This window comes from Falco punctatus (assembly GCF_963210335.1).
Source record: "Falco punctatus genome assembly, chromosome: 16".
Lineage (NCBI taxonomy): Eukaryota > Metazoa > Chordata > Aves > Falconiformes > Falconidae > Falco > Falco punctatus.
In genome coordinates, this window is record NC_137596.1 from 1,626,788 (window position 1) to 1,643,485 (window position 16,698).

General features: G+C 45.7%; 1 protein-coding gene across 5 annotated transcripts; it reads right to left on the minus strand.

Moving 5' to 3' along the window:
* Positions 1 to 66: 66 nt before the first annotated feature.
* Positions 67 to 10,871, minus strand: LOC308054253 (uncharacterized protein; the record flags this gene model as incomplete). 5 transcript variants are annotated; one of them, XR_013924049.1, is made up of 5 exons in its annotated part: positions 67 to 2,445; positions 2,600 to 3,612; positions 4,723 to 4,879; positions 5,759 to 5,998; positions 6,583 to 10,871. XR_013924049.1 is itself a non-coding variant. In XM_080366735.1 (5 exons), 5 exons carry the CDS (start codon positions 10,869 to 10,871, stop codon positions 2,294 to 2,296), a joined length of 4,968 nt encoding a protein of 1,655 aa, XP_080222861.1. In that variant the 3' UTR covers positions 67 to 2,293. The 5 variants fall into 5 exon arrangements, 4 of the variants coding, with proteins under 4 accessions (XP_080222861.1, XP_080222863.1, XP_080222862.1 ...); XM_080366735.1 differs by having other exon boundaries at positions 3,483 to 3,612; XM_080366737.1 differs by having other exon boundaries at positions 67 to 2,794; positions 3,483 to 3,612.
* Positions 10,872 to 16,698: the final 5,827 nt, after the last annotated feature.

Genomic DNA, 16,698 nt, shown 5'->3' on the forward strand with positions numbered 1-16,698 from the left:
TCTTCCAGAGTGGCACCAAGCGCAGACACTGCTCAAGCACCCAAAAACAACACACCAGGCTCTACCGAAGAGTTACACGCAAGCATCTGTTTATTTCCTTCCGAAAAAGCAGCTGCACCTCTGCCACCTCCTGACGGCTCAGGGCCTTGTCACAGGACCGACAGGTCAGCCTGCAGCAGAGGCTCTACCCTCCGGTCTCTGACTGCTGGAAGCAGTCGATTAACTGGATGGATCCTTTCCCCTGGCACATGCCTGGCAATGGTGTGAAAAGCAAGTTCATCAATTCGTTCCTCATCAGGAACCCAAAAGCTACATCACGCACATAGGAAGGTGGTCAGAGAAACACTTGAAAAGCCACACGCTGCCCGTAGCCGGGGCACTGACAGCCCCGAGAGCCCCTGCGCTGACGGACCGAACATCGCCCAGGCAAACCTGGCTCTGGCTGCCACAGCCAGCCGTGTGCCACCAGCTGTGCTGCTGCCTCCTTGGCTGGCGTGTCCCACCCCAGCCGCTGCAGAGCTGGAAAGCAAGCCAGACGGCGAGGACAATTCTGCTGGGACATTCAAAAAGCTTTACAGCGCCAACAAACCATCTGCAAAGTGGAAGGCAGCCGTACCGCAGCAGCCAGCACAGCAGTCTATCTGGTTTATTCACCCCAAAAACGTGGCAAAATGCTGCTGCTGGCCCCTCTCTGGGGTGCTTGCTGATCACCCCTGCCCTGATGACCCTGAACCCCCTCACCCTGAGATGCTTGTGTCGCCCCACTGCGGGACAGATGCTCAACACCCCTTCCCTGAGGTGCCCGACTACTGTCCCCACAAAGGCTGTTGCCCCTGCTCCTGACCTGCCCCCGAGGACAGTTGCCAACTCTCATTGCCAAGGCGGCGGCTGACCCCCACTCCCCCCGCAGCCATGGCCCCCATCGTGCCAGCTGCGGTGGCCCAGCTGCGGCCCCGCTCTGCCCACACTGTACCTGGCCACTGTGCCAGGCTTCTTCAGAGCCACAAAGCGCTTCTGTTTGTGGTTCTAGGAAGCTGCTTCCCATGTGGCTGCATTTCAGGTGCACTGCAGTGCCAAAAGCAGCACGGCTTTTTATGTTGTTATTCCTTTCGCTGCTATTCCATACAGAACCTGTCCTGTCAGTCTCCGAGACGCTGTTTACAAACTTATTTCAGGAAAGAGAACAGTCCTTTGGTTAAAGAGCAGGTCAGGGCAAAGGAAAGCCGAATTCCCTCCTGGCTGCATCAGAGTATTGATGCCCACACACTTTTATTTGCTTTGTGCCTTGACTCCTCAGCTGTAAGAAGGGTTTAATGACACTCGTCTGGGTCTCGTGCACGTACGTCTTTAAGGGCTTAGCACAGGGACCATCGCTGTAGGTAAGTCAATGTCAGCCACAACGTGGTGCTGGTTTCCTCAGCACCACTGCAATACAGAAAATAATTAGTATTTCTGAAGGGTATTTGTCGTTGAGGCTTGACCTGGGATTTTTAGCTATGTATCAGATCTGAAGAAATTCTTGGAGGCAGATCGATCCAGGAGGAAGTGCAGGCTCCTTCCCTGTTGCCTTTGACACGAGGGGCTCTGGCTGTGGCCCCTTTCCTGCTTGTGTTTTGGCATCAACAGTAAAGAAACTGGACCTGTAAGTTAAATGTGGTGAGTTCTTTTTATGCACTCTCAAATTTAGCTTTATGGACAATGCTTTTGCATTCCTAACTTTCTCCCACTAGGTGGATTTTACCAACAGTTAGTGGAAACTTGCTTCCACTGACAAAGAGAAAATACTAACGTGAGGATAAAGGGACTCAGCTCCTTCAGCTGAGAAAAGCTGTAAAGCTGAGAGGCTGGATCTCTGGAGCTTTTGGGTCCTGTCCACATTCCAATCAATAAACTTGGGTTTCGTCAGTTTTCCTAACAACCTATTCTCCTTGATGGCATGGCTCTAGCCTACACTGCTTTATTTTACATGGTTCTTCTGCACCCTGATTTCCGTCTGCTGTCCCATTTCTGTGAACAGTGTGCTGGTGCTTGCACACGCTGCATTTTAAGCTCTGCTCTCCCTTACAGCTGGACCACTACTACAAGTCTTTCTCTACTCCACAGTTTGTGGACTCGCTCATGCAGAACAAAAGAAAGGAAGGAGAGACAAGCTTAAAGCGGAGATTGGATGTCTTGCTCCCTGGGTCGGCAGAAGCTCTACAAAACAATAGTGTGCAAAGCAAAATCAGTTGCTTTTCTGATCGTTGTAGCAGCAGTGGCATGGGATCTGCAGGACCAGTCAGTTGCTTGTAGTTCACAGGCCATGGATTTCTCCGAGTTGTGGACAGCCTGTGTTTTTGGTTTTCTGCCTGTGGTGCAGCCAAAGGCTTATGAAAGCACTGCCCAGGACAGCAAAGCCAGTAAGAGATCCCAGCAAAATGGGTACCAGCATGGCAGAATCAGGACCTGGAAATAAACAAAGAAGTAATCAAGCAGTGAACAGCGTTATGACAGGGAGGGAGAAGAAAGAGAAGGTTAAACTCCCATTCATCTTTATAGCATGCCAAGCAGGTAGGGCAAAGTCTCTTTCCATAGGGTAGTGCCTTTCCAAACACACTACCTTCTTTGCCATAAGATCCCAGCAGTAAATATTCTTTGCATAAACAAGTAAAGACATAAGAAGTTAGGTGACTCTCAGGGATGGTGCCAGTGGATTTAAGAAGTCTCTCATGCTCATGATGTACCACGTTCAGCGTCATTCCTTTCTAATAGCTGGACAACATCTAATTAACATTAACCAGCTGCTGTATTTCACCTATGAACAGAAAGAAAAAAGAAAACATTCCTGACTCATGGCCAGCCTCATTCTGCACCTAATGTTCCTAAGTTAAGTGTTTCCCTGCTGTACCAGATAACTACTTCTAAATAACCGGACTCTTCCCTAAGCTCAGTGCAAAAAAAAAAAAAAAAAAACCAAACCAAACAAAACAAGACTGCATCGCTCTTTCATTCTAAAAGCTGCAAAACTAACAGAAAAAAATATTTAAAAGGAGGCCCTTATACCTTGGTGACTCCTATCTCAAGCCACCTAAAACCCAGCCACTTGAAAGAAAGAGTTAGTGAATACTTCTCACAATTATTTTAATGACAGTGCTCATCCTCAGTCAACATGCTTCACCAAAATACTACAACATGCAGGAAAATTTTTCTCAGAGACATTCTGCCTTATTTTTCGCCCTTTTCCTCCTTCTAAAGCTTCATTTCCTGTAGAGGATGCATTTGGCTGTGTCTCCTGTATGAAAATTTATCAGATCTGATACTGATTAACCATCATGTTTGGGATTTTGGAAGGCCACAACAAAGGTGAGGAGTCGTTGGGATATCACCTAGTCATACCAAATGGCTGTCAAGAAAGTTGTTACAAGTGTGCTGTTTTCCTTAGAGCAGGAAAAGTCAAACAGAAGCTCCTGCAAGAGACAGAGGAGCAAAACCAGGAGACCCACCTTCCACAGGTTTATATAGAAACCTGTTCTTCATTCTCAAAACTGGACCAAACGAGATCAGGTTGTGCAGGTTTCCATAGGTGTTCCTGTCACTTGGCTGGATAAGTGGCTCCACACTTTCAAAGCAGTCCTGGGAAAGACACATGAAGAACATCTGAAAGCATACTGGCAGCGCCTGAACAGAACCTCCTGCTCTAGAGACTGTGGACAGTCTGCAGCAACCACAGTGCTGATGGCAGCAGGTGTCCTCAGAAAAAGTGAGGTGTCCTCAGAAAAATGCTTGGACCAGCCCATATGTAAATCTCTATTCCCTAATTCCTTTTCCCTAGTGATTAGCAACTCCTGCTATCATTTCATATCATTAACTCATCCTCCAGACTTTTAACAAAAGGATTGACCAAATATGGGATGATCCTGATGCGGTGACTTTGTTACAGGAGGTGGCTAAGTTCTTTCCCAGAGGGTCCAACTCTCTTTTTAGGGCCAACAGCTGCGCCTCCAGGCCAGGAAGTACTGCCAGAGCAAGCAGGGCATACGCGAGATGCAGATGTATCCTTCATGTGCCCATACAACTGATTTTCTAATTCCTGCCAAGGCTTCTTAAAAGCCTGACCAGCTGAATTTGTGGATCTTTTCTAGCTCTACTGTGCACCTCAACCACTTAAACTTTCACGAATGTCTCTTCTAGATCCCTCTCAAACACTTCTTTGCATGACTTCTGTACTGCTGTGTCTTTTAAATCCACAGCACGGTCTATGGCTAAGTAGGAGACACCATGCCAAGTGTTTCACAGAAGCCTTATCCCTGAGCCCTCCAAGCTTGTGGAAGCCTGAAAAATGCTATATCCCAGACCCAGAACAATCGAATACAGAGACAGATTTGAGCCCTTTCTCATAATTCTACAATGCAAAATTACACAGTTCTGCTGAGCCTTTACCTTGCCATTCTCCTATAAGGTTGCTACTTGCTTATTTGTTGATACGCTTCTTATGCTGATTACACGTAAAGTGAAAATAAACCATTGTGAGCTCAGTTAGCTTAATTGAGAGCAGAAATTCCGCTGAGGCTTTAGCAGACACAGAGTACGCAGGAGGATTAAGAAAGAACTGTATGAGCTGAAAGAAGGTGGAGCTCTATAATCTACCATTAAGATTCTTTACTGAATTGACTGTACTTGCTGGAAGCACCAAATCTTTCCAAAAGTTCCTTAGACCAGTGAGATGGGACCTGTTCCACGTACCTGTTCACATCCTGTTTGGCCATGCAGACAGACATTAAGCTCACAGTGCAAATAGGCCACCGAGTGATTCAGCATCTGGAACAGCTGGATGGTGAAGCTAGCAGCTCTAGAGTTACTGCTCTGCAGTAATTGGATGTGTCTGCATTCAAATGGCAACCTGACAAGGACAAATGGCAAACAGTTTCAATTTCCAGCTCTCCCTGACTAAAGGGTTGAGAGAGGGATCTGCTGACACAGGTCTGCGCAAGTTCTAAGCAAGGTATCTGCATCTACAGAGTCAGAGTTAAACAAAAAATCCAAAAAATGTCAGGGTCTCAGGCTGTACCTGTCCCTGCTGTGAAGGCCACGGTCCCAGAGCAGCAGAATTGTTTCTTGGAGGTTGATTTCGCTAGAACCACCACAAATGCTGCTGTAGTGCAATAATCATTCCTTAACCCAGACAAATTCAGAAGCACTGCAGAGGGCATCTCCCCCTATAGCCAATATGGGCAAATCAGAAAGCTCTTTTACTGGTGACAATAACGTGTAGCACTTCTAACGCATATTTCATGCCCTCTGGCTGTACGAACACCAACTAATCAATCTTCCGATTTCCCTGTGCTCGATCCAGTCAGGTTAGGCACGAACAGCTGTGAAATGCTGATGGGGAAATGGAGGCCCATGGAGGAGCCTGGCTCCCATCCTTTGACTGCTCTGCTCCAGGCTGCACCATCCCCTAGCAGTAAGTGCAGGAGGATGCTGTAAACCTGGTATCTGTGACAGCATGGCGTGGAGCAGCAAGATGTCTTATTCACATAAATCAAAGGGTGAAGGGAGACTTTTTCCCTGAGGGTTCTTTGTCTTACCAAGCCCTTGGTATTAATTACAAGACAGCTAAGGGAACAGCACTCTCAGACTTGTTCTCGCTGCTTTGAGCTTACTCTGAACTCCAGAGATCAGACTGCAGCCACAGGCTAGAGAGAGGGTCCTCTAAGGATCAGCCAGGGCTCAAAGAGCAGTGTGAAGCTACACCCACCCCTGCAGCTCCGTGTCTGACCTGTGGAACAGGCAGCACATCGCGCCCGGTGCCCCTGGGCTGGCAGAGGGTGTCACGCAGCACGACCGGATCTGGAGTACGGGCTGGCTGCTGTTACTCTGCACAGCAACTAAAGCCAGGAAAGTGTCTTGGGAAGGTGCCAACCCTTCGACCTCAGGGCTTGCTTCTGCAACAGGGCGCAAGCTCATCTGTACGGTGTAGTTACCGGAGCCACAGATGTCATCACTCACAACTGCAAGGCTTTAGGGAAAAAGCAAAAAAAGAGCTCAGGTCCAACTCAGGCTCCACAGCCTGTTAGGAGTAAAACAGCATTAGGGTGAGTTTCCCCAGAGAACCCAAACAGCAAGTTGAAACAAACGAACAACATGTAGACTGTGGCATGACAGAGCCTCCCACGACCAGAACCACCTCCTGCCCCTCTGCACAGTCAAATCTTTTGAACTCAGGGGAACTTGGAATGGTCTTACTGTGTGGGAATATCTACCTTCCTTGCTAGTGCATTCGATCACTTAAGCAATATCACTTGCAAAATTGCATATAGATTGTTTTTGGGAGGAGAGGCAGAGCTGAAGGCTATTATGAAAAAGAAAACTAGGTCTGAATGACAGCGTTAATATCCAAAATGTGAGAAGACTCATTTTTTTTTTTTTTTTCCATTAAATGTGAGGTCATTGCTGAATGAACTAGGTGTTTTTAAAACCACAACACAGCACACCCATGTTACTGAGCCCATGGAGCAATTTGGAAATTAGCACCCACCCCTCCACGCCCCCCTTAAATCATGCAGCATAAACACACACCAGCAACTACGCCGAGATAATTACCCATTCAGAATGGCAGCATCTGACTGCAAAACCCTCCTCTGATGTGATTCACTCAGCAGCGCACTAGGCTCCGAATCCAGCAGGGTTAGAACAGTTACCAAGCCTTCAGCCGCTTCTTCTGTTACTTCGTTTGTTCTAAGCATCTCCTCTGCCTCTGTGTTCAAGAGCAGCCTCTCAGACTGCCCAGTGTTTGCAACACCCAGCAAGGAATCCCCCTGTGGTGTAAGTGCTACCAGACTCTGGGACGAATATGAGGGGACCTCTGGGGTTGGAAGGAACTGGATTAGATCTCCGGCTAGAAGCATCTCAGCATCATTGGCAGCTACTTTATTGAAGACAGCTAACTGATTAGTAACCTTATTTACAAGCCTATTAGCAGAGACAGAAAATGCTTTTATTGTTGAGGGCTCACTGGCATGCATGACAGTGTCAGGGCTGGAATGACCGGTCTCACGTTCAATGTTATCTTCCAGTGACACCTTCTCCAAAGGACGTCTCGCTGATGCCTGATGTGGTGAAGATGCTGGTGCCCGAGTAGACAGCTGGCTAGTGGTGGCTGCATCTCCTTTCTCTAACAGGTCCTCACTCTTCCCCACTGGTGTAGAGACCACGGTTGACTTGTTGACTCCGGCAACTGTAGGCAGCGCCAAGTTTGGATCAGATTGAATAGTTGGTGTTGGCAGGTGAAACACTTTTTTGTTTGTAAGTGAAGCAGTGATATAATCATTCTTAGCTGCAGGAAGAGAAGTCACTGCTAATGGAGAACGTGATATGCTCTGTGTCAATTTAGGCTCTCTCTCAAGAGCAACAAGAGATCCTGCAGACACAGATGGCTGTACCGGGGTTAAAACCTTATGCCCTGTGGGGGTTTGCTTCGTCCTTGTGTTAAACACAGCTGACAGAGACATGCCTGTTCCCAAGAATTTACCAGTTCCTATTTTTCTTGCACTTGTGCTGATTTCAGTTGGCTTTGCATTTTCTCTCAAGTTGGCCTGTGAGAACAGTTTACTTGAGGCTTGATGGATTTGGTCCCGTTTCATGGCTGACAGCAGGGGAACATGTGTAGATGCAGGTGAAGGTGGGCTCGCAGGAGAGCTGGTATACATCCTTGGATGGGTAATTGTAGCCAGAAGTTTCACAGAATCTGTTGTTTTCATTTGGACCTTTGCTGAAAATGGAGTATGTGCTGGTGCTGTTGTCAGTATTTCTGTCATTACAAAGGGCTTAGGCACAATGGGAGTAAATTCCAAATGTTTAGTAAGATCATGTTTTACAGAGGTGGTGTGGGTTTGTGTTGCTTTAGCACACAGAGCGCCTCCTCCTGAACAGGCCGTGCTGGCCGCTGCTGAATCTTTGTAATCACTTCCAGCTGGACGTGTTGAGAAGGCTGACGATGCACTGGGTACAAACTGAACTCTTGATGGCAGCCTTTGAAATGACTCGGTACTTAAGAGATGTTGTGATGTGGACTGCAATGGCACGATGCTTGTAAACATCCTTAATGGGTATTTTATGGTTCTAGCCGAGTGCAAGGTCAAACAGTCTGCGCACTGTGCATGGACAGAGGAAGGTGTGGCCACTAAGCCTTGGTGATGGCTGGTAGCTCGCAGCGTTAGTTTCTTACCGTGCTGAACCTGATCTACAGTCCCTGTGACAGTAAACAGAGGTTGGGCAGGCGTTTGAAAATCCAGGAATCCCTTTGCTGACAGTACAGGAAACACAGAAGAACGTGGCTTTTCAGTGGTGAAAAACGCTTTGGGGGAAACATGGGGGCTCTGCTGTGCAGACATCACTAATGGCGGCACAGTAGAGGTGAAAGGCTCCGCTAACGTATTGTTACGTAAAAGCAAATCAGTCCCCTCGGCATCTTGGGGACTGGGAGCAGGTACCTGCGTCTCTTCAGGCAGCCTGTGCAGATGCAGAGCCTGTGCCGCAGTGCTAATCCTCACCCGCGGCTCCAGCAAACGATTCGGTACTGAGGTAACAGTTTGAAACAAACTAGTGATGGCTGTATGATTAGGATTAGTTAGCACTGGCTGAGAAGTTACTTTTGTTTTCTCTGCTTGTTGGTTATATGTAGTAGGAAGAGTAGTTTCAGGCCTCAAAAACTTGCTCACGGGATAAGAGGAACTAGTTTTCATTGGGATATCACGACTGCTTTCAGGGGTACCCAAATTCAGATCTCGCTTGCTTGTGAACGAGAGGGCAGTTTTGTTGTCATCTTCACTCTCAGGAGAGGGCACCATCTGTAAGTCTGGTCTGTCACTGGGCAAAAGGATAAATACAGGCTTAACCAGAATTATGCTAGAAGGACTCAGATTTTCTAAGTTTGCAAGGTCCAGCACTGAAGAATTTGACACTGCCAGGATCTGCTGGATGGAAACCAGACCCCCAACACTGGTATTTGGGAGTTTTTTAGGTAGAGAGGAATCTTGCATGGGCTGCAGGCATATCATGCCATTAGTACTTTTAAGCAGAAAGGACAAGTATGGTGACAATGGTAGCATTGTAAATTGATCACCTCTAAAAGCACTGAGGTTTTTGGTAGCTGCATCATGTGTCATACCAAACTGCTGCACCACTGCTTGTGCCAGATATGCTGGGAGCTCAGCCGCAACACTGGGCACCGCTAGTTCAGGATATGGTGTTACCGAGCTGGACGGGCTTCCCTGGGCATGGAGTGAGGGCAGTTTTGAAGCAGAAGCTGCCAGGCTGCCAGCTTGCTGGATCTGGGAGGCTGAAGGGGCAAGGCTGTAAAGAGGAACTTTCTGGTTCCTGTTGTCATGCAGTCCAGAGGGGCTGGAAACTGTGCTGGCTTGGGGAGTCAGGGGGGGAGAACCTGTTTTGCTTATCTGTTGTGGGAGAACTTCCTTTCTCTTGGAGTCTTCCATTGTGCTCCTCTGCAGCATCGTAGGGAAGGCTTCCTGAGATACAGGATGGGCAGAAATGCCTTGAACCCGAGATCCAGAACTAGTAGAGGTGGATGAAGTTGTTGTGTGAAGTCCTTTCTCAGCAGAGGTGGAGATGCCCGTTAGCTGCAATCCAACATAAGTAGGAAAAGATGTACCTGGTGGCTGAAGCCCTGCATGAACAGTTTCAGGAGTGCTTACAGGCTGAAGGGCTGCGTTCTCAATGGTAGACGTACCCAGAAAGGGTGCAGATGTTGCTCCTTTTAGCTCTTTAGCCGTTTGGGAAAGTTTTAATGTGGAAATCCATAACTGGCCTAATGAGGGCAAATTAGCAGTAGCCTGTGGGCTCTCGGGGGATCTGGATTTTTCAGGTTTACTTGTCATTATCTGACGATCAGTATGTCTTTGCAAAACTAGAACTGCAATTTCGTGAGAGCTCCTGTTGTTTTCCTGGGAAACGTGTTTAGTACAGTTGAGAGTCCGGGGCAAAGAAAAGGGCTGTTGTCTATCGGTTGTGCTAATGGGCCCTCGAAATGGAGATGGAAGTGAGTCATCATGAACTAGAGCTTCCTGGTGCATCAATAATGAAGAAGGATGTACATTGCCTTGTGGGAGTGTATGAAGAGCAGGCAACTGGGTTGGATGTCTGGAACCATATATTACAGCTGCTGTTGAGTTTCTGGCTTTACTGCCTGTTGTTTCTTGATGCAGAGATAAAATAGGGGAGAATGGACTAGCACTTGTCTGTGTCATTCTGGAATAGACTGCACTGAGGTCCCCTGAAGTTGGCTTTTGTAGGAACACAGAAGTTGTAACTTTAGCATCCATACTCTGAGTCTTCTTCAGGTATGCAGGTGTCATGCCAGCTTTGCTGTCAGGCTGGACTTGTACATTTGTGTCTTTTGGCCTTTTGCTAGTGGCAGGCAGTCCTGTTGGTAACCAGTCCACCCTTGCACTTTCAAGAGCAATCTTGACTCTGGTGGGAAATGCAGATGTTATTTCTTTTCTTGGAAGATGAAAATTTACTGTTGAAGTCAAAAGAGATGTTTTAGGACTTGGCACCTCTGTCTGCTTGATACCAGGAATGGAAGAGACAGCTGTAAACCTGGGAGTGTCTTGATGAGTCCCTCCACCGAATACGGGCTGGGGCAGCCCAGCACTAGTGCTGGTAGGACTGAAACCAGCCTCAGTAATATTTTCCCCTTTTCCTTGTAGTGACCTGTCTGGTTGCTCCAGACGTGTGGCAACCTGTGATCCTTGTGTGGAGACAGGGATGCTTATGCTACTCAAGAGCTTGCTAGGAAATGTGTGTCCATCCTGGAGTTTCAGAGCTGCTGCTTCTGAGTGTGGTTGCTCAGGCACCTCCAAGTCTCTAACCATCTCCTTAGGCAGCACGGTTGTTCTTTTTGCAGCGGCCTCTGTGTGGAGAGGAATGAAGTCAGCTGTCGTTTCATTAGTAGGATCAACTGCAGTACTCTGAAAATCAAGGGTCACCTCATCTGAGTTATCTTCTGTAATGGAAAGCACTTTGCTGGGCACTGGGCTGCTCTCAGCTCTTGGTTGGGCTTCTCCAGGAAATCTTAAGCCTAATTCTTCACCGACACGATGTTCATTCCTGGAGGCACCTAATGAACGGAAAACAAACCCGTTACCTATTCAGTTGTATATGAACTTATAACAGCTTGCAGCAGCACTTTGCAACAGGCTGAGGGGGAAGCGGAAAGTTAAGCAGCCACTGGCTCCATTCAGAACTGTGCAGGAGGGAGGATGAGCAGCTCTGGCACTGCCATGCTTAGAGCCAGCTGCTATAAATCTGATCCTCTGCCATTTATATTCAGTGTCATATGAAGGATGACACTTCAAATTCCTGCCACACTGATACAAAGCATTAACCAGCCAGAGAGGAACCCTTTATCTTAATTGTACAAGGATATAAATGACAGCCAAAGATGCAGGGAGAATGAAACCCTCAGGCTGGCTGAGGATGGGCTGATAGCTCTTTAACAGCGAAGCAAAATTAATGTATACTTGAATGAGCCACCTCACCCGGCTCTCCTTAACCACTCTTCCTCCTCCAACATCCCAGTCCTGTGATGAGTTTTCCAATTCATACTGGGTGACCAGGCAAGACAACGTTGGTTTGGTTTGTAGAAGTGACACAGAGCGGACAGGACACAGAAACTTCTCTACTTTTAACTTCTCAAATCAGAAGCAGACACTGTCATTTAAAGAGGCAGACCTACAGTTTAAATGGCTATTGTTTTATCCACACATTTTACTTTTTTCTGTCTGCCTTCACAAGGTTGGCATTCCCAAGTAAAATTTCCAAACCGTGTACTTTCTTCTCCAAAAACTTGAAGCATTCTCACTTAGGCACCTGCCAGCAAATGAATGTATGTAAAAGCTAAAAAGTGATCATGCATTTAAATTGTATTTTTTCACAAAGTTAAAGCAGAGGTTTAGCAGTTTTGTTTCAGATTAAATCGTTGAAGTTGGCATCCAAGTGCAGTGCTTTAAGAGGAGATTACAACTTCTCTGCGGTCATTTGGAGAACCAGTACTACTTTCAGTCAACAGTGAGCAGAGTAAACTGATACAAGGGAGCCCAAAAAGCTGATACATTGCTTAAAAAAAAAGAAATAGAAGTTAATGGACGATAGAGACCGGAATGTTAAATCTAAAAATATTTTGAATTGTGGTTTTGTATAAACAAATGAGACTCCCATGGTTTAGCCCCAACTTGGCAAAGCAACACAAGTGACTTATCTACAAAGACAAGTGCTTACTGAATAAAGGTCTTGCATAAAGAAAGCGGTGTAAATATCCACAAATACACCTTGCAGGAGGACAAGGTAATTTAAACAAAACCCACAAAAAGAACTACCAATTAGGTGGAAAATTCTTTGACAACCCCTCTCAAAGTTTATCTTTACTGAAGAGAACAGTCTGCCTGAAGACCCAAGACTGCTTTCATTAGCCAAGTTAATTTTAGGTACACTTGACACTTGGAGGGTATGCTCACAGGCACACAAGAGGTAGAAAGCAAAGACTGACTGGTTCCCTGCAGTGAGTGACAGCAGCCCTAGGAACTCGTTTGAGGCATGACAACATTACAAACTCGTCATTGATTTCATGCTGTCAGAAATATTTGGCAGGACATCTGTTCCCAAAGAAAATGCAGAACACGGTGAAGAGGGGAGCCCATGCTTAACGTGATAAACAGTGGAGCCTAGAAACATGTATTCTGAACAAGGCTTCAGCAGACATGAGTTGGAATTTCAGTTCTGCTATGGACTTACTCTGTGAAAAGTGACTCTAGTTTTTCCTTTGCTTTCCGCCGGCTGAAGGAGACAATATATTCTTTGGGAAATGGACCGTCTCCTAGCTTGGGTAAATAGTACAGCTACGTCCTGCTTTGGGGCCACATACCAGTCCCACAACAGAACCATTTAAACCAAATCTTGAGCTTTACAGCACAGCTGCACAGAGACAAGCTGCTCCTTCATCTCACTTGTCACACACCTGAGACTGATGGCACAATATTTAGCATAGTTTTCCTGCTCACTGATAACAGAGGAAAAGAACACAGAAAGACAGCAATTGAGATTAGAACAAAACACATCACTCACCAAATAAATCCACTAGTCCAGCTGCAATCAGAATAAAGATGGGGAATTTTTCCTGCATCTTGTGAAGCAGCTCCCGAGTCACCCCAATAACTATATTCAGAGAGGAAGCAGCTTGCTAAGGAGTCTCTGCTGCCTCTTAGCAATGGGAATTTGTTGTGTTTGTCCTGGAAGGGCAGAGTATTGGGTTACTTTATAAGAGCCTAGGTCAGACAGCAACCAATAATCTGTTTCAAAAAAAGAAAAAAAAAAAAGAAGAAAAAAAGCCTGGACCAATTGGAATCAATTGATTTTTGACAAAAGAAGAGCGTTCACGTGTGTGGCAAAGATGGAAAATGTGATTGTAAACACGAGAGTTTGCCCATGCAAGGCAGCTCTTTCTGTCTGAAGGGTTAAAATGGTACCTTGAGCACAGGGTGCAGTTTGAGCCCGAGTTCAGAAGCACGTGAATTCTCGAATTCATCCAGAGGAGGGCAACAGGCTCAAAGCTGCACCAGGGGAGGTTCAGACTGGATATTAGGAAGCATTTATTTACTGAGAAGTTGGTCAAACACTGGAGCAGGCTTCCTGGAGAGGTGATCAAAGCCCGTGCCTGTCAGGGTTTAAAAGGTGTTTGGACAATGTCCTTAATAACATGCTTTAACTTTGTTTTACCCTGAATTGGTCAGGCCGTTGGACTAGCTGATCACTGTCGATCCCTTCCAACTGAACTATTCTATAATTCAACCCAATATGGGTCAGAAGGTTTTGCCAGTTTGTGCAGAGACAGATATACACAAGGATCAGTCCGGATCCCAGATGGAGACACCTCACTAAAGCAATCCATTATGCAGATGTTTGGCTCTGTAAGCCCAAATAAGATGGACATTCTCTCCCCATGACCCTCCAAGCAGGGTTAGGCCACAGAGGAAGGCAGCTGGTGGTGCTGCTTCTATCATTCTATCAAGCCTGATGGATCATTTCTTCCTTAGGCCTACAAGCATTCGCAAAGCGTATTCTGAATTCAAGAGACACAGAGAAAAGCCAACACACCCTGAAGAGAAGCAAATTACAGTATAGCAACTAACCCCACCTAGCTGAGAGCACCCTGGACTAACACTTTGGTGAGAAAGGAATGAGATCAGTGAAAGAACAAGCACCGCAAATGCTAAGCAAGCATACAATTTAAACTTTCATAACAACCAAAGAAGAGACCAGAGGCTTCTTAGGCAAAGCCATGGTTACACTCCTTTTAGCTTTAACTGTAAGGCTGTAGTATCCTTGCAAATACTCATCTGGAGATAGTAAGCAGTGTATTTCAGGCATCTTTTTAGTGCCAGGCACCTGCACAGACACAAACAGCGAGTGAAACTCTCAGAGACAGGAAATGTGGAGCAATGCAGGTTGAGGAGATAAAAACATGACACAGCCATGACTGTTGGGGGTGCAGTGGAAATCCTATGTAAAAAAATGAGCAAAAGTCAGATAAGCAGAATAATGACAAGACAGAAAAGCACTGCAAAAGACACTGAGGACAAGGTGATTGCTCTAGGGAAGTAACAATAAGCCATTATCCATCCTTCAGCAAACTGAAAAAATGTAGTTTAGTAGATAATACCACAGATAAGGTGCCGGCAGATAAAATTTCTAGTCCTAGCCATGTCACTCACCTGAATGTGGTAACCAAGGTCAGGTCACTTCATCTTTATCCCCACTCCAAGTTGTCTGGGAAAGAAAACAATCCCAACTGGCACTTGCACAGCACCTGACACACAGAGCCCCAGTTTTAGTCAGTGCCTCTACCCAAAACCAGCACACATTAATTTGTCACGTTTGCCGACACATCAAACCCTTTCCAGAAGGTTCCACTTGCAGAAGTTCCACAGCTCCCAGTTGTGTTTCTGCTTCTTTCACTGGTTCACAGTCAAACCATTGCCTGGGCTTGGCCTCACTATCAGCTGTGTGAAGACAAGCCTGCATTACCTTGATTAGAACAGATAAGCTATTTTGCATCCTGTGATCAAAGTTTGCAATTTGCAATTCAACCCACATCACGTTTGACAAACAAGAAGTGGCATCATGCATCAGCATGGATACCAGCCTTGGAACTGTTAAGACTAAACAGCATGAAACTTTACAACTAAAGACATAATTCTGCTGGAAACGGTACTTTGTACACTCATAGTCTCTGCAGACCACTTACCCTTGAGAAGCATCGGTCTCTTCCCACAGCCTGTCATGAGTTATACTACCCAAACACCAGTCAAGATATATTCCTGAACTAAGATCTGGTGCAACTGTTTCACAAGTATAAAGACACTACAGAAGTGAACCATAAATCCACAGCAACTCCCAGCTGGGATCTACTGACAGGTTCTTTGTTCTTCAATTGACATTACAGCTTGTACAAGCTCAATGCCCCTTCTGTAACTGCTTGATCGCTCAAGTCTGCTTCCCAACCCCGTATGTCAGTAGCTCCTGCTGGTAACCTGGTACAACTGTAAAAATTCTGCAACAGTTAATTCTTTTTGAGGAGGACAAATCAGTTCTCAAACATCTTTCGCAGAAAGAAGTTTGAAGCAATTCTCTTACCTGATCACCATGTTCTTCAGGGGACAATAGCAACTGGCATGTGAAAGGTTCCATTAAGCAAAACACAGCTTGTCAAGTTAAAAAAAAAAATAAATCAAGAAAATCTTTAGCTTTTAGGCTTTTAAGAGGATTTTGACTCTCCTGTAATTTTCTGGTGACACATTCCACCTGCTGCTCCCCTCTGACATCCTGGCTCTGTAAACACAAGATTCAATAACTTTTTTTCCATAAGACAATGTGTGGCGTTTGTCAGGTTTGGAGCATAGTGCTTATTTTAACCCTTACTTGAACCTTACACACAGCATTTGTTACATATTTGTCTAGGCAGGGCATAAATTAATGGCAGGAGCTGAAAAAAACCCCAGTGATATTATCAATTGTGTGCTTCTCACTGTCAGGGGAGAAAAACCAGGTGCAAGAATTTCCTTCTGAAGTGGGAAGATGATTCAGCTGCTATTTTGAAAATGAGATGATATATAATTTGTCAGCCACTGTTCTGAAGGGACAAGATTACATACAGAATAGACACCCACATGTGTCAAGGAGGCAAACTGAAGAGCCATTTTGAGGTCAAACATGACTTGACCTGTGCTTCTTCATATAAATGTAATACATTCTTTTGTTTCCTGTGTTTGAAATCAAGACAAAAGAAGTATTTATGGCCAAAGCCCTCATCTAGCCGAAGTTCTACAAGCTTTTAGTATTGATTTGTGTCTATGTGCATCTGTTTATTTGCAAAAAGACTATTTGTTAAATTTGACAGGCTTCTGCCCGCAGTACTATAGCTGCTGTTCTGTTAGCACTGGAGTCCTCAACAGATAGGCTTTCCAGAAGGATCTTAAACTGCCTTTTTGGAATAACACATAAGAAGTAAGAGCAATGCATTACTCCCTTTCCTTTCAAGTTACACTTGCCATTAGCGCTAATTCATTTTTGACCTCTCCAGAAAAAAGACACTAGAAGGATGCACCATTTGTGTTATTGTTTAAAAAAAATATGTAACTGTAGAGG